General features: G+C 45.0%; 1 protein-coding gene across 2 annotated transcripts in view; it reads left to right on the plus strand.

Annotated features, from left to right (window-relative positions):
• Cfap61 (cilia and flagella associated protein 61) overlaps nt 1-18698 on the plus strand; it is a 260144-nt gene that overhangs the window by 162919 nt on the left and 78527 nt on the right. For both annotated transcript variants that reach the window (XM_021156892.2, XM_021156893.2), the window contains exon 21: nt 3137-3311. In XM_021156892.2, the coding sequence (XP_021012551.1) occupies nt 3137-3311 (175 nt within the window). The remainder of the gene's footprint in view (nt 1-3136; nt 3312-18698) is intronic.

Genomic DNA, 18698 nt, shown 5'->3' on the forward strand with positions numbered 1-18698 from the left:
GAAAGGAAAGGAAAGGAAAGGAAAGGAAAGGAAAGGAAAGGAAAGGAAAGGAAAGGAAAGACAAGACAAGACAAGACAAGACAAGACAAGACAAGACAAGACAAGACAAGACAAGACAAGAAGAAGCAGCGAAAGTACAAACCAGAACAACACAGGGGAAATTCAAGTTATAGCAGAGATTGTCATGATGTGCAACCAAGGCCATATTTATACCAAACTATTAAAATAGGAGAAAAGCATCCGATCAAAATGATCCCCAGCACCCTCTTTTGACTATAAAGGCAGTTAAAGGGCTGGGGAGCCAGCTCAGTGATTAAGCGCGCTTGCTGCTCTTACAGAGGACCTGAGTTCATTCCCAGCACTTACATCAGGAAGCTCACCACCACATGTAACTCCAGCTCCAGGAGATCCAACAGTGTCGTCTGGCCTTCAGTGACATAAACTCACACAGACATACATGCTTACACATAGATAAACTGAAAACAAACCATCTTTAAAAGATCGTTAGAAGCACCCAGTGAGGAGCCAGTGAGATGGCTCAGTGGATACAAAACCAGCACTTGCTGCCGAGACTCTGGCCTGAGTTTCATATGATCTAAGTAGAGATCTGACTCCTGTGAGTCATCCCCTGATCTCCACATGTGCATCAGGGCAGGTATGCCCCCTCCCTGGACAATAGATAAATGTAAAGAAATAATATTAAGAGCTTCAGAGATGGCTCAGTAGTTAAAAGCACGGAAGTACTGTTCTTCCAGGGAACCTGAGTTGGATTCCCAGCACCCGTGTTGAGTGGCTCACAACTGCCTGTAACTCCAACTCCGGGGAATCAAGGTCTCTGGCCTCCACATGCACGAGCACTCACATGCACATGCACACGCACACACACACACACATGCATGCACACGCACATGCTAACCAATGTAAAAAATAAAAATAAAACATTAAAATATTTAAAGGAAAAATACACAGTGATTTGGAGCAAATCCACAAAAGAGCACTAGAAATATCCAACACAAGAAAACTGGAGAAAGAAAGGTATTAACAGGAACAAAGGATGAAATGCCTGATGCCTGTGTAGACAGCAGCTTCAAACTCCTTCCCTGCTGAACATGATTTTTTTTTATCAAAGGACATGCCACAAAAACAGAAAGTCCTAGTGATTCTATTCATTTCCTAGAATTACACTTAGAAGGGGAAAGAACAAACTGAGCCCCTGCAGAGGCTTGGAGTTACTGTGATGCTTAGCTGTAGGGATGAAGACTCAGGATTGGCAAGATGGCCAGCCAGTCCTCAGACCCTTCTAGGATTGTGGTGGAGAGAAGGCTCATATCTGCCCAGAAAGATAGAAAACATAGTAGTTTCTCATAGTCTGAAAGTCTGCTTCCAGCAGAACTGCTCATGCCCGGGAGATGGGTGTGACTGCCCTGGGCATCCTCATCAAGTGACAACAATCCCTTCAGGCTATGGAGTGTTCTTCATGAGACAATCAAGGTAGCTGATGCAATTCTCACAGTCAATAGAGCCATGTTGGTGGCATGCCATCAACCCCATTTTATAAGATGGCTAGAGCCAAGGTCTGAGGTGGGGGAGAAGTACATGATTCATCCGAGGACTTGTACTGCAAGCAGACCTCTGTGCCCATGTCGTTGTAGAACTCTCTCCAGCTCACAGTTTCAGTCTTCCACCGCGAATCTGCCACACAGTCTACAGCTACCTAACTTCCACCAAAGGCTCAAGTGGCCTTTCTCAGTTCCCTGGGCTCCTTCTTTGTCTACACAATTTCCACCTGGCAGCCAGAGTGAAGGGCAAGAGAAGTGTCCTACTAGGCAACCTCAAGCAACAGTGCCATTTCATTTGGCATTAACAACAGTGTTTGTTTGGTTTTAATTTGAATAAAAAATAAAAAGTCAAGAGTCTACATGCAAGCCCAAGGCTTTGACATTTCTTGAGAAATCAGATCTGGCCATCCTGAGCCTGCGTTCTACCCTGGCAGTAGCTGGATGAAGCTGAGGCATGGCTGAACTTTTTGGCTAAAGCACAAGATTTCTGGTTGCCAAAGTGTCCTCAACATGGAGAACCAGTGTTGGTCATCATCATTTATTGTGATTTCGTTGTCAGTTTCTTATTGCAGAGGGAGAATTGCTGGTCTCATTCATGCTTGTGCCTACAGCAAGAGAGAAAAGTCATAAAGAAGAAAGCTCTGTATAAGAGAGGGTGCACGGAGGGAGAGAGGGAGAGGAACAATGAAGTAGACAGTTTCTCTCCTGAAAAAGTGAACGACAGCTTTAAGCCTTTTATAGGTAAATGCCAGTCTTCCATTTTCTGCCTGGTCCATCTGTATACTTAGACTTCAGCACCTGTAGAAGATAGTTTTAACTGTACATATCTTCCATCTCCAAAGCACTCAAATCCTCTTACAGGCATTTGATCCCCCCATCTTGGACAGGCCACTATAGCTCCCCCCTGTCCCCACGAAGAACAGAATCTTGTGGGCAGACACTTCTGCAGTCCCAGGACTAAGCTAGAGAAAAGTGTGAAGCTCCTTTTTCAAGACCTTTCCCCTGGAGACTCAGCTCCTACAGCGTGGGATACTCAAGTCTCACTTATGTCCTAAGTGGGTATTCCAGACCACGGGGAGCAGCAGCTTTCGGACAGTTGATGACAACATATTAGCTTGAGATATTTGGTGTAGTCTTTGGAGGAAAGAGAAAGAACTGATATTTATGGCCAGATGAATCCACTGCAGAGCCTCGAGTCACCATTAGCCTTTGAGTCTCCTCAGCCAAGGCCTCAACACTGTAGCACAGAGAGAAGCTGCCCCCTGACTTGTCCTGTCTGGATCACTGATCTACAAAAAGAGTATGGGTCAGAACATAGTAAGTGGCTGGTTTCTGCCACTGGGTTTTTGGACTAATTGATGACATAGCATTAGGAAACTCAAGCAATTCAGTCCAAGAAGTGCCTCAAAGTGGTCATTCCGTCTGTTTATTTGTGTATTTCTTCCCCTCTTTATTAAAACCTAACTAATCTAGCCGGGGATAGAAAAGGCCACACCACAGTATGGAATGTCACCATGACTAGTTTCTTTTCTGCTAGCCCCATCACCACTGACTCACACCTCTCTGATGCACCCCAGGTTCCGTGCCCCACAGGGGCTGATATTGAGCAGCACCTGACAAACAGAGAGGTTTTGGAGCTCAGCAAGCAGCGGTACACCGGCACTGTTCCTTCCAACCTGTTCATTCTCAACGACGAGGAAGACTGCGCTAGGATGCTCTGTTGGCTGAGAAGCAGCTCCATCCTCACAGAAGGTAAAGTTACTGCAACGGCAGCCTTTCAGAACAGCGTTTTATTTTTATAATGAGACTCATTCTTCATCTAGTTCCAGTATATAATTAGTGCCTAATTAATTCCAACCAAATCATTCATCTGTCATGCTTTGTTTTCCAGATTAATTTACAACTTGTTGTCATTTTTGGATACCCAGAATGTTTTCTGGGGGAAAGAAAAAGGCTTGAGATAGTTTAATTATCTATAATTATTTTATTACACAAAATGAATATCCGAAGAGCAAAGCATGGCTAAAATCATTAACTAATTAAAGAATAATTTAATAAGCAAACATGTTTAGCAATTATATGGAAAATATGTCTCCCTTTGTGAAGCTGAAAAGACCCAGGAGGAGGAAGAAAGGCCGGCATTGGAAGGGCCCTTTTCTTCTTTTTGGATCCATTGTTTTCTTTCTTGCCATTGCCTGCTCCGTCCTCCCCACAAACAGGCACGTTAGAGCTGCCGACCACTTTTCAAACCCAACTGTGAAAGGAAAACATTTTCGAGAATGCCTGCACCACTCAAAAGCACTGGCCAAGCATCTTCATCACCCTTGTTTGGATTTCATTGAAATTATTTGACTTGTGAAACGACCAGAACCGATCCTGGCTTCCCATGGGTCTTTGGTTGAAACCTGCAATCCAGGAAACGGAGGTGATCTTGCATGCAGCCTTCCCCAAGGCCAGGTTGAGTCCCATGGGGAGAGCTGAGGTTCACATCCTCACCTGAAGTTCAGGCATAGGATGGAAAGATCTCTCAGTGCCTAGATTGCCAAATTAAATATCTTCATGTGTTAAGCATTATTCCACTCACTAATACAGTCGATTCGGTAGTAGTAAATGCAGATTCTTTTGATCTTCAGTTAGTGACTTAGGTCTTCTAAAACTCCCAAAGTTAGTGTATTCACTACATGAAAGTGGGTATCAAATGGCGTTCACATCACTGCTACATTCTATTTGCTAATATGAATGAGGGTGGCCTGTAATTTTCTTTGATAGGCTTTCCTTGCCGGGTTTTTAGACTCAGGAGAATACTAGTATCACAAGGTCATTCTGGCTCTTGCCATCTTTTCAGGGAGCTTGGAATAAAGGTAACCTAAAGGCCAGACACAAGTCATCATAAACCCAAGTGGGCCTGGCACCCTCGGCAGAAGTGGGATGCCCAGCAAGCAGGTGTAAAATGTGTCCCAAAGTATTTCAGATTTCTATCTTCATATGTTTAAACCTAGTTCACCATCTTACTCCTTTTTAAAATAACCACCATAGATTTAATAATCTCTATATTGACCGGTGTAGGCTTCCAGATTTACAGGGGGTTGTCTAATCTAGGAGAGTTAGTTCATGGTCATTATAAAGTGCTAGGAAGTGAATACTTTAGGCTTTGAAGGACATGCAGTCTTTACTGAAGATATTCTTCCCCGAGGCTGCAACAAGAGAGCAGCCACCAAAATGCCTGGGCATGGCTGGGTGCCAGAAAACCTATACAATACCAGGTAATGAGCCACATTCACTGAACTGTCTTTAATCCATATAACTTAAGGCAAATTATATCAAATTATCAGACTCAAAGCAGAACATAAACTCACTGAAAGCAGAAAAGCCAAAGGACACGGTGTGCCCTAGGATTGGAACGGTCCTGACAGGGGGCAGTGTTTTAAGCTTGAATGTTGAATATTTGGGGTGCTGCTGAGTATTTGGGGTGCTAGGACAATGGAACATCTTGACGAAGACATGAGCCTTGGAGAACAACAACGTAAGCTTTTCGGGTGGAACCCAATAGCAGGCAAGCAAGAAGCACTTCAATCTCCCACCACCGCCAGTGTCGTCTTCTTGTCTTGGTTCTCAAATGTGAGGGGAGAACCTGCCCTTCTGTGAATGTGACTGGCGGTCAGAAATGGTGGATCCCTGGAATGCCCTTAAAGAGGAGTGCGATTGGGTTGTTCGGTGTTTGATTGCTTGGTGGCCTGCTTGCTTGCATGCTTGTTTGCTTGGCTTTTGTTATTTTTGTTTTTGGGGTTTTTTGTTTGTTTGTTTTTCTTTCTTTTTTTTTTTTTGAGATGTAGGACTCTTGTCCACTCAAGGGCCAGGAGAAGAAGTGTGTGCAAACTAGTTCCATCTTAAATGCAGGCTGCTTTCCCCAGGTCACCCAGGTAGGTGTCCTTAGCATAGAGACCAGGCTTGGAGAGTGTCTGCGGGACCAGGTCCAGTCCAGCTGAGTTAGCTTTGTCTAGAGTCCTTTTCAAACGACTTCTCATGTGTGAAAGCGTAAGAAGGAAAGCATTACCTCCCGCCTTAAGAAAACTCCGTGTGTAGCATTTCCATAATTCGAGTCATATTTGGGCATGATTTTAATTAGTCCCACCCAGACCGTGGTCTTGAACCTATTTTTCTGTCCCTTCCTCCAGTACCCACCCTCCTCCAGACCCCTCCCTGCTGCTACTGAACAATGCAGAATCACTTGAGCACAGTGAATCCCAGGACAGGTGTGCCTGGCATAGTCACCCAGTTGGTGACAGAAAGCATATCTGCATGTGGGAGCTAAGAGTTAACCACAGACTGAGCTCACTCTGCAGCAAAGAACAAAGGCAGCTTGAAAAGAGGGCTCCAGTGAGAGCCCCTAAGAAATCCTGAACAACTGGTGGTATGTTCAGCAGAGAGGGGAGACCCTCGGGAAAAGCATTTACCCTGTATCCTGCCAGTCACCTTGGTGACCTCCTATCTCCTCACTGAGCTCTTGTGAGACTCATCCCTGGACTTTCTTTTTTTCTTTTCTTAATTAAAAATAATTGTTTCATATAATACATTCTGATCACAGTTTTCCCTCCCTCATGTCCTCCCAGATTCTATCCACTTTCGTACCCATCCAACCCCATACCTCCTTTCTCCCTCTCCTCGGAAAACTAGCAGGCAGGCAAACAAACAAACTGGAATAAAATAAAATTAACAAACAGGAGAAAAACCCAAAAATCACTATAAGCACACACACAAATTATAAAAACACAACACCAAAAACCATATATATAAGAAAAAAATAGGTAAAAAATAAAGCCCAAACAAAGCATTATGAAATTAAAAATGTCTCCAAAGGCCATTCAGCTCACTTTGTGTTGGCCATTTACTAGTGGGCATGGAACCTGCCCCTGAGTGTGGTTTCTATACCCAGTAAGATTCTGTTGGAGAAAACTGTGTGTGTGTATGTCTGACATAGCTTCTAGGTTTGGGATGGGGGCTTTTGTCCACTTCCCCTCTCCATGATGGGACCCCATCTTCACCAGTGGACTTTCAAGTCCGCACTGATACTGTCAGATGTCCTTGTGGTCTTGCTAAACCTGCACTTTGGAAGGGAGCTAGTTGTTACAGCAACAGTGTCATAGAGACATCTAAAAGCCATAATTTGCTGAAACTCCAAGCCACATCTTTGAAATACATATATTTATATGTACATGTATGTGTGTATATGTATGTGTGTATGTGTATATGTACATGTATGTGTTTGTGATTTATTTCAATATCACTTGTACTCAAACCAAGTCTAGTGTGCAGTGAATGTTCAATAAGGTTTTAGTGACTACAAATCTACAAATGAAGATAGTTCATAATGTTTTTGTTGGGGATTTTGAAATGGGGTATTGCTATGTATCACAGGCTGGCCTTGAACTGTTGATGCTTCTGCCTCAGCTTCCTGGGCTCTGGGATGATAGGTATGCACCATCATGACCAGCAGAGTCACAGCAAAACTTCTTACTCTCAGTCTCACCTGGAAATTGGTGGCCAATTGTGATGAAGACAGGCAAACCTTTGGCTGAGATTGAGCGCACTCATAAACAAACAAACAACAAACAAACACATCTTTGTTTTTCTTGCAAGGATGCACATTGGCTGAGCAGGCTGAGGGAAATTCCTCTCACCAAATAACACCTTTGTCAGGCCAACTCACCCCAAGTTTGGGGCTTGATGGTTCAATTTGGAAGCCCACTGCCTTCCTGAGCAAGTTATTGAACCCCTTTGTATGTTAGAGTCTGGATAATAGTTTCCTCACATGGCATGTTGGGAGGATTTGAGGAGCCAAATGAGTTGCTCCCTAGTACAGTATCTCAGCCACAAAGAGAGTTCAATAGACACACCTGTTTTAAGTGTTAAGGTAGCCCTCCCTATCTGGGTCCCTTTCCAAGATTTTAGTTACCACTAACCAACTGAAAATATTAAATGGAAACTTTTAAAGGCTATGAAAAACTAAGGGGAATTTCTTCAGTTTTAAATTGGACACTCTTCTCAGGAGCGAAATAAAATCATATGTAGTCCCACCCAGGACAGGAGTCATTCTTTTGTCCAGTGTAGATACACTGGAATCGGAATACTCTACAAACCCATTAGTCACTTAGTTGCCTTCCTGGTTACCAGAGCTACTGTTACAATATGGAAGTGTGTTTCTCTAAGTATTTTATTTAATGGCCTCAAAATACAAGAATAGTGATGTTGACAGTTCAGTTTTGCGCAAAGAAGAGCCACAGGATGCCTTGTTTAAGTGCATATGCAGGTGTGTATTTTTGGAGAGATGTAGTATATGGCACTGTCCTCTATGGTTTCTGTCATCCAGGACTGGTCTCAGAATGGGCCATGTTGATGGAGATACTGTGACCTGAAGAAATCCCTGGCATATGGATTTCAGCTTGTGCTGAGTATACTGGTAACAGAGACCTCAAGAATATCAATCTTCACATGAAAGATGGAAATCCACACACACATGGTTGTGTGCTGTGTAGAGGCATCGTGGCCTTCATGAGAGCCTGGGATATCATTAAGGACTTGAGCTCCTCTTTAACAAGGACAGAATGAACAAGCTTTATATTTGTTTATTCTGAATTGGGGAAGTGGGGAAATTTAATTGTCTCCAAAGACAGTGGACCAGACACTGCCTATGGGTTGCTCGCACAATGGCTGTTCTAAGGGTATCAGTAGGGCATCCAGTGTTGTACAGAGGCCTAGAGCTCACACAGGTCCTGCCCCTGAACACAATGCTCAAACACACGATCAACAAGATCACCCTGACAATGAGCAACAAGAAGATATCTAAGATGAAGAACGGTGTGGGAAGCCACATGTGCCATTGCAGGGTAGCGCTGGCTTCTGCTGGCCACCACGCATACATAGGCAGTAAAGTTTTTTTTGCCAAGATGAGGTTTTGAGAATTAACCAAAATTAACCAATCAGATGAGAGACAAGTTAACCAATCAGATGAGGGAGAAGTTAACCAATCAGATGAGAGAGAAGTTAACCAATCAGATGTAGGCATGCAAATGAGGTGGTAAGCATAACCCAAGCACAACCAATCCGGGTGTGAGACATGCCTCTCCTAGGCCTATATAAGCAGCACCAGTTCTGGGCTTGTGGGTCTCTTCACCTCTGCAATCAAGCTCTCCCAATAAACATGTGCAGAAGGATCCTGTTGCAGCGTCATTCTTGCTGGCCAGCCAGGGCGCTTGCAAGAGAACGGTTCATTTTCTGGATTACCTCTTCTCAAAAGACTAAATGCTGCTGGAGGCCATGCCAATGCCTGTGATTCATACTGACAATAGAGATCATGTTGATGTCCGTGATCTGTGCTGTTGGCCGAGACCAGGCTGATATCCATGACATAGGTTGCTGCTGGCTGCTGTAAGTAAGGAGATGTCTATTGTAGTTCTCATAACCAAGAGTGAGACACATTGAAGGCTTCTGTGACAGCCTTGTTCCCCAGCCCCTCCCCCAAAGAAACAGTCCAGACAGGAAGCGATTGAAGAGTCTTTTGGAAATGTGATAAAGATGGTAAAGTGTAGCTCTTTACAACTGATGGCTTCTGATAGGGATTGGAGGTGATGAAGAACTCATTTTTCTTTAAGGGGCTGGCCCCTGGGAGTTTGACCGTGTTCCAGTGAGTATATAGACAACACAAACTGGACTTAGTGGGGTTTTTGGTGAGGAGGGGGGGTGCATAAAGGTGGGAGGGTGGACCTGGGAGGAATGGAAAGTGAGTGTGATCAGGATGCATTGTATAAAATTCCCAAATAATTAATAAAAATATTATGGGGGGGGGAAGACAGTGGACTAATACTTGGTCTGGGCAGCCAGCTTGTTAAGGGCAGAAGATAAAGGCTCACTATCAAGTAGAAGAAGGACATTGTGGACACGGGTATCTACCCAAGGTCAAGTTTAACTGGTTACTTCCTGGGAAATAAGAACCCGGTGAAGGGTGATGGTCAAGGAGCTGTAAACGGAGTGATCTTGTGATCTGTATTTGCATGTCAGCAGAGAGAAACTGACCTGAAAAATCAGGCTACCAAGTATGGTAACAGTCAAAGGAGGTCATGTAGTCATAGGTGCAAGCGATCGCCAAGAATAGTCATTTTTACATTTGGTGGCCCAGTGAGCACAACCACTTCTAGTTTATTTTCAAGTTAGCTGGAGGATCAGTGGTATTTGAAGCCAGAGCCAGGAAGTCTGGTGTGTCATAAAAAGAATAAGGCTGTGTTCCTTCCTGCCACCGGAAAGATGGGCTACAGCTCCCTGTTGCTGAGCTGGAGAGCTAGTCTGTTTCCTCTTCATATGGAGGAATGTGGGTATTCATTGTAATAGCTTTCTTTTACTTTCACAACTAATTCTCATTGTATACAGGTGACTGGAGATGGGGGCAGGGGAAAGTAACCAAAGATAGGACCCTTTTCTAAAGAATCTGAGAACAAAGAAGCTGAGGCAGGAGGATCACCAAGAGTTCCAGGCCAGCCTGAGCTTTTAAAGAGTGAGACTTTGTTTATGGGTTAGCAAGATAGCCCAGCAGATAAAAACTCTTGTTGTGCAAGACTGACAGCCTAAGTTTAGTTCCCAGAACCCACGGTGGGAAAATGAAAGCAAAGTCTGAAAGTGTCCTCCGATCTCCACACGTGCATGTAGCATGCACATGCCTGCATTCATTTCTCTCTCTCTCTCTCTCTCTCTCTCTCTCTCTCTCTCTCTCTCTCTCTCTCTNTGCACATGCCTGCATTCATTTCTCTCTCTCTCTCTCTCTCTCTCTCTCTCTCTCTCTCTCTCTCTCTCTCTCTTTCTCTCTGTGTCTCTCTCCCCCACACACACACACTGTTGCATAACTCCTTACATCTACTGGCTGCGGTAGAGGAGCTTGTCCATCTCTTGGGTCCACTCCCTAAGTCCTAGGAAAAGCCAGACTTGGCTTTCCTGTATCACAGAGTGATTGTTCTAGAAGAGTAGTGGATAATGGACATCAGGGACAATGACTGTCCCAGGGAGGAGTAGACTACCCATTGTACACACGCAGATGTCACTTCAGAGTAGGGCCCTCTCCCAGCTGCTGTTTGACACCACGGTCCTCTGCTCCCAAAGGAGAGCCCAGTGGCCGAGATGGAAGCAGCTGGGACTCCACTTTCTGTCCTCTAGAGTTACAGATGTCAATTACCCCAGCTATGCGCGTGGCTCGGCGTCGTGGAGAACAGTGAGTGACGTCATGGCTCAAATGGTGCTCTCAAGTACAGACAAAACCAGGAGTGTTCAGCTGGGGGTGTCCTAATAGAACCCAGGAACTGAGACATCAGCGCCGTTTATGGCATTAATTGAAACTAATTGAAATTCATCTGCCCTTACCTCTGTACTTTCCGTGGAAATGAAAGGGAGGGTGAAAGTGAAAGACAAAAACAACAAACCCACCCTAATGGCTTGGAATGGATCAATTATTTTCATCTGTAGCTAAATACAGTTTACTGCCTTATTAAAAGCATGTTTGTCGGAGGAACAAACATTAAAATTCCAGTGCACGCGTCACCGACGACAGAACCTTTGTTACAGCGAATGCATTCTTCCCTTTATGCTTGGCAGGGAAAAATGAGGCAGGTCAGGCTGGGGTCAGAGAAACCTTATGCTCTGATTTATACAAAGCAGAAAGAGTATTGTCTATTTGTAGGCAAGATAGGCTTTGTCAACAAGTGTTTTTTCAAAGTATCCTATGATTTTTTTTAAATTCTTTCATTAACTAGCAAGTTCTTGATTTCATCCAGATAAAATTCCAATTAGAGTATTTTAAAATCCTGGATCGTGTATCCATTCGCAATCACATCACAGGCTCTGGCTGCTGGGTGGGAAGCCTTCTCCCTATGTCTGCATGTTCTGGGCCCACCCACTGGCTGCGTTGTGACTTTGACCTCTCCACTCTGCTTTCTGTGGGGGTGGGGTGGGGTGGGGTGGGGTGGGGATAACAATAAAACCTATCTTCCAGGCCTGTCTGGGGATGAAGAGGTCATAGAGAATGACCATATGTCTCTTTTGAAGTGGACGGAGGAAACAGAAGTCTTTGTTAAACTAGGACAGAATAGGGCCAGAGAGATGATGGCTCAGAGGATGACGGGCTCTGTGAGCCAACTGGTGACATGAGCTTGAGCCCAGAGCCTGAGGGTGGAAGGAGAGAACTGACTCCAGACCGCTGCCCTCTGACCTCCACAAGCATGCCATGACAGCCATGTTCCCCGTGGTTCAGAAAATAATAATAATACACATCATAATTATCATTATTATTATTTAAACAATAAAACTGAACAGAGATCAGGGGTGGTAGTACACATTGTGATCCTAGCATTCAGGAGAACCTTGTCTCAAAAAATAAAGACCAACCCCCCCACACACACACACCCCACTTTGTGGTATGTGTCAGCAATCCCAGCATTTGGGGGTCGTCCTCAGCTACGTAGCCTGGAAGAAGGTGATCCTTCTCCAACTTACATACAAAGATTTTTTTTTCATTTTTTTTTTTCTTGAGTTCTTGAGCTGCCTGTTTGCAGGTCAGGGTGTCCTTCCTGTCTTCCTCGGCTGAAGTCTCTCCTAGAAGCCTCTTTCACCTTTCGGGGTGCCAAATGGGGGTCAGTGAGCTCCTGAGCTGAAACAGAGCAGGTTCTCCCAGTGTCTGAGCTGAAAGAACAGAGATCTCCTGGCCTCTCCTGACAGGATTTCTTAGAAAGGTTGTTCCATTACTTTTGTGGTAAATGTCTGACTGGAGAAGAAAAAGCACTGCCTTTTGTTCCTTGAACTTAATAGAAAGATTAGCTTAGCTTTCCGTTCTTACAAAGTGTCTTACCCTTACAACTGAGGGGATTTTCAGACCCTTGACCATGTTACTGTAATCAGGAACCAGGAAGACAAAACTGACTCCCTCCATTAACATAAATCCCCGGCCCTTCTGCCCTAAAGAGAGGACTAGAGGCAGGGCACCTTTCCCAGAAATTCACTTCAGTCTGAAGCAAGGGGTCGTCAGTCCACACAGGTCTTCACTTGCATCACCTCCCCCCACTTCCTCTCTGTCTGAGAGGTCAGTACTAAAGCTGCCCCCATCTCCCCATCTCCTGGGAAGCTACTTGCATAGCTCCTTTGAAAGGCAGCTGCCACCAAGCAGGAGAGTGTCTTCCTGTTCCTTCTTGCCCCAAGGTCACCTTTGGGGCTGCCCTCTGGGACCCTGCCTTCCTTCCCAGGTCTGTAATCTAGTGAAGAGAGGTACTAGCATCCTATGTAAACTTCTACAGAGTTATTTCATGGTGGGACAGTTCACCTTCTGTCCACCACCTGTCTGACCAGGTGTGGAAGGGATGCTAGAAAGCACACCATGACTAGGCTTCCTTAGCTCGAAACTGGCCTCAACAGAGATCCTCCCGTTTCCCTCTTGAGAGTGCCAGTACATACATACAAACTTCAACGTGGCACCTGGTGTTTTTGTTATATTTGGAAAATCTCTCCAGAAGACTTGAGAGACATAGAATTGTAAAGCACCGAACCCTGGGATTGCATTGATGAAATTCACCTTTAACCAAAGCCACTGTCTTGTCAAGAGTGATGGTCTCATAGATCTTATACAGTCTGAGTCTTCCTCACCCCCAGGGCCAGTATGTTCTGTGCCTGGGTGGACCCCTTCCATGTCCTTTGTCCTTCTCCTGGCATAGGTAGGCAGCTGTCACCAAAGCCTAGAATGTTCTGCCCCTTCCTGTTCCTAACTCACATATCCCTCAGTTCGGCTGAAATATACTTGAAATACCACTTCCCTTCCATGGCTTTTGGGTTCTTCCTTTCCTGTGTAACCTGAGGACTAAGGACAGTTGGCATCTCAGGCTCTCGTTGTCCTTCTACCTCTCTGTCCCTCTTGTGTTCTCTTCAATTCTGACTCCATTAACCCCCAAACTGATCTGACCCTTGCAATGTGGTAATTGTGCAATGGATACGCTCCATCTAAAATGAAAGAAAGCTCTACAACCTGAAATCTAAAACAAGGCCAACACTGCAGTGTAAAGACCCTAAGAGCCTCCAGAGGCTCCCGTGGCCCCTTTAAAATCCCATCTTTTTGTCTGCCTGACGTCTGTCTGAATCAGGACATTAAAACAGTCACACATGTTCTTATTGCCAGACAAAATGGTGGGCCTGATTATGGCCACACAGAGAATGAAGAAGAAATTTTCTTTATGCAGAATGATCTTAGACTCTTCACTCTTGGCTGGATCCATACTCATCCAACCCAAACGCCCTTTCTGTCCAGTGTAGATCTGCATGCTTACTGCTCCTATCAAATGATGTTACCAGAGTCCATAGCAATTGTCTGCTCCCCACAGTTCCAGAGACTGGATTCTTTAAGTTAACTGACTATGGCGTTCAAGAGATTTCATCCTGCCAGCAGAAAGGCTTTCACCCCCATGGTAGAGACCTATGGCTGTCCTGTGACTGCAGCCATGTCACTGTCACAGACAGAATTGTGTCACTCACAGACCTTCGTTAAATCCCAATCACAAACCTGGGAGATGGCTCACTGGGTAAAAGCACTTGCCCCCAAACCCAAAGCAGCCCAAGTTCAGTTCCTTCGACCCACCCGGTAGAAGGAGTGTACCCACTTCCCCCAAGTTGCTCTCTAACCTCCACTTGTGTACTGTGCACACGTGCGTGCATGTGCGCGCAGGCACACACACACATACACACACAATTAATTTTAAAAATGAATAAATATAAATTACAAAAGGAATCCTCCCCTCCTCTTCAGCTGCACACCCTGCTCAGTTTCTCAGCCCTCCCCCCACCCCCCTGGTGGAGTTATGTGAGCTTTTAAGACAGAATAGGAAAGGGTTAACACTGCGGGAAGACTTGATTTTTTTTTTTAAATTTGAAATCATCTTACTTTTTAAGACAAATATGAAAATGAGCAAATCACACCAAGCAACTAACTCAAAAATTAGGATGCAAGAGAAAGCACCTCTTCAGACCCAATCACTGGCCCTCTCTGTCCCTGGTCTGCAACCCTATAGGTGGAACAGCAATATGAACTACCCAGTACCCCCGGAGCTCATGTCTCTAGCTGCATATGTAGCAGAAGATGGCCTAGTCAGCCATCACTGGAAAGAGAGGCCCATTGGTCTTGCAAACTTTATATGCCCCAATACAGGGGAATGCCAGGGCCAAGAAGTGGGAGTGGGGGGGAGGGGAGTGAGGGGGTTGGGGGGCTTTTGGGGTAACATTGGAAATGTAAATGAAGAAAATACCTAATTTTTAAAAAAGGGCCAGAAATGATGCAGAAAACCAAGAAAACAAAGACGTCTAAACACACAAGGCCAGCACACATGAGAACTCTGAAACTGTGACAGCACGCACAGGGCCTGCATGGGTCTGGGTCAGATGGGGTGCCAGCACTGGGGCCCCATCCCTAACCCGAAAGGCCCTAACTTTAGCTACCGTCTTGCTCCGTTATAAAACCGTGTATTGACAAGATTAGAGAAGTTTGTTCTCCTTTTGAATCAACGCAATTAATGAATACAAATTATTTCTGTTTTCTCTCTTGCCTTGGCTGTTAAATGTTCTCCCACCTTGAGATTTCTCAGTAGTTAGAGCACTTTCTGCTCTTACAAAGGAAAACCATATTCTTTCTCCTATGGTAAAATGACCATGCATCTGTTTCCCAGAGACAATCCTGTTACATCTGTTGTCACACTGTTTTTTAATAGCTTCCTTTCACTTTGAATAGTAATAATAATAATAATAATAATAATAATAATAATAATAATAATGTTGGATGGATGACTCTACTGGGAAGATGTAATTAACATTTGCCTCCAACCTGGAATAGCACCGGCAACTCAAAGACTGGCTCACGAAAGCCTATCTTTATGAGCGAAATGAGTTTATTAGGAGTTACTTATGAAGTAGTAGACAAGAAACAATTGGATCTGCTTCACTCTCTACTCTCCCACAGAGGTACTATACCACCACACCCCCACCTTCCAAGCTCCCATCTGACATGGCTCTCAGTACACAGCAGAAAATTGGATCACAGTACTATATAGTGAGAAGGCTAGGCTAACTCCATGACAGGCTTCAGATTGGCAGTTTAGGAGACTAGGCCTATGCCCAGGCAAGTCGGATACTAGAAGAAGAAGAAGAAGAAAAAAAAAAACAAACAAAAAAACAGGCTTCAGGCAGCTAGTCAGAAACTGCCCTGCTATCAGAGGCTGCCCCACCACCTGGCCTGAAGCAAGGACAATGGGTCAATAACAGTTTCCAGACCTACCCAGCAAGTTTCCAGCCCTGACACCCCAGTCCAGTCCATAGAGATGGACCCAACAGATTAACATAGAGGTCACCTACACGGGAATTCCCCTCATGTGCCTGTGAGCTCACTCGGGTGACTCTCTAGCTTGGTAAAGGAAAGACCCCAGCATTAGCAAGATAGAGAGACACCCAGCATGCTGGACTTCTGCAGAACAAATCACTCTTTGCATTTACATACTATTTAAGTCCAGGGTGTCATTCTTCAGTGAATCATGGACTCTTACAATACTCTATAGCCTCAGAAAACATAAGGCACAAATAAAACCAGACTCTGGGCCTGCTAATGTGTATCCTGTCCTTTTCCTCATCAGGGAATTTTTTGGTGGGGGTTGCAGGTCAAGAAAAGCACCATCCAGCCCTGGAAAGAATGGGTGGTTTTGGCTGTAGTCTGGTACATGGAACAGCTAAATGAGGCAGGCCAGGATTCGGAAGACTAACTTACTACATACGGACGGAGTGTTTGTGTGCAGGTGATTCTGCTGGCCTGTTCAGGAACCTAACAATTGCTTGACTCATGGCCTGCTGTCACTGTCAGGTATGATAGGTGTCTGCTGAGAATAAAAAGGACCCGTCAGCCACTCCAGCTCGCTCTCTCTGTCCTTGGCATCTCCCCTCTCATTCTCGGCATGCAACCCCTCTCTCTCCCTCTCTGACCCCTTTTTCTCTGCCCTCAAGGCTCTGTTCCTATCTGTCTTTCTATCTTTACATGTCCACTTGCCTGCCTCTATCCCTTCCCCAGGCCCTCAATAAACTTCTCTTACTCTAAAAAAAAAAAAAAGAAAGAAAGAAAGAAAGAAATTTACCTCCCAACTTGTTCATCTCTACCTTTGGACTAAATAGGGGCATCTGTGCAAGCCTGTGAACGCCATTTTGAAGAATCTGGCTTTTTATTGTTCGTGGCATTACTAAGAGCTTATCATTCTGGTGGGATGTGGACGGGGAGATCACAGCCCCCATATGTTGATTTTGTTAAAAAAATATATTATTTTAAAAGTTAGGGTGTCATTTCCTTCTGTAATACAACAGCTCACTTGTGTCGTGCTCTAGAAAAACAAAAACAAAAACACAAAGCAAACAAGGGTTTTCTTGCTTCCCTGACTTTCAGTGGTGCCTATACGTAGGAGTGTTATTTGACACTTATTGTTGGTTGTAGTTGCACACAGCTTTGGGTACATTGAAGATTGTGTGGGGTTTTGTGAGCTACACGGGAAACCTAAAATCAGATCCAGTGTTGTTCAGGTGAACGTGGATTGCATTCCACAGCCTGTCTGGTGACTAAGTCTTTCTTACCGTGCTAACTGATTTCCTCTCGGCCATTCTGGAGTCACACAGACACTTGGCCACTGCATCCATGGTTCAGGCAGTCAGCTACCTCTCAAGCTGGCAGCAGAACTTGACCGAAGCATCCACCCAGTGCCGCTTTTGCAGAGATCCAGAAGGAACGGGTTGGGGAGTAATGGAGGTTCACACCAAGGTTCCAGAAAAAGGCTGAGAACAGGCAGTGTGTCTGGGAGATTTCTGGCAGGGAGGACCCAAGAAGCCATCAGGTGAAACTGTGAAGTGAAGCTTAAGTCTGTGGAAACTCTAGGTTTCAGATGCCAGGAATATGGAATGTCCCCAAAGGAAAGCTACGGTCATTGGGTAGAGATAGCCCAAGAGAGATGTTATGTGTCTACCAGAGCTCTGTGGTAGCCCCAGGGCTACCAAAGCCTACTGGAGCCCCAGGGATTCCAGCAGTCCTAGGTGCCAGACACAGAACGGTGGGGCTTGGTATCTACCTGGCTGTTGCTTGGTCTTTGGCATGCACCCATGGAGACCGACAGCAGAACGATGTGGTTGGGATATAAAATTGTTCCTGTGGACTGGTGTCTCCCACATCTGTTCCCCAGCTAGTGCTGTTATTGTGGAAGACCATGGGACCTTTAGGAAACAAGGGCTGCACCCCTCAGGAGTTCCACCCCAGCACAGATTCCAGCCCATGCTCCCGCCGTGTCCTTTTCCTGTCTCTTCTGCTTCCCAACCATCAGAAAATGAACAGACTCCCTCTGTCAAACACCCACCCTACCATGATGTTCTGCCCCAACCCAGTCCAAAAGACAACAGAACCAAGTGGCCATGGTCAAAGCCTCTGACTGGGTAGCAAAATAAATCTTTCTTCCTTATAAGTTGATATTTCTCAAAAATTTTGTCACATAATAGCCAAAACAGCCTGTGGCTTAGACTTTCACTATGCTTATCTAATATATATATACACACACACATTATAACATATATTGCTTTTGAGTTGGAACACACCATTGAAGCTGTTGGCAGTCCATGGGGAGTGCTTGTTAGAGAGTCCAGCTTGCTGCACACGCAGCAGAGCTGCCCTTTTTCCCTGAGTTTCTAGCAAAAAGGTCACAGTGAAATTGCTCTCAGCTAGCATGGCAGAGAGGAAACACTGTGGTGTCTGCGGGGCACACGCACTTAAATGTTTTCAGCTAAAACTGAGCATGCTTGGAATGTCTATGTAGAAAGAGTAGGAAGACACAACCCATGACAGTTTTAGGTTCACACCTCGGCTCCCCTGGCAGTCCCACTCTTGGTATTCCTGGACAGCCAAGATGGCTATTTTGCAGCAAGTGGGAGCTTCAGTACTTTAAACAAAATGTTGGCCCTGAGTCCAGAAACTTAGGATACCCAAGATATAAGATACAATTTGCTAAACGCATGAAACTCAAGAAGAACGAAGACCAAAGTGTGGACACTTTGCCCCTTCTT

Source organism: Mus caroli, chromosome 2, assembly GCF_900094665.2.
Source record: "Mus caroli chromosome 2, CAROLI_EIJ_v1.1, whole genome shotgun sequence".
In the NCBI taxonomy this organism is placed as follows: domain Eukaryota; kingdom Metazoa; phylum Chordata; class Mammalia; order Rodentia; family Muridae; genus Mus; species Mus caroli.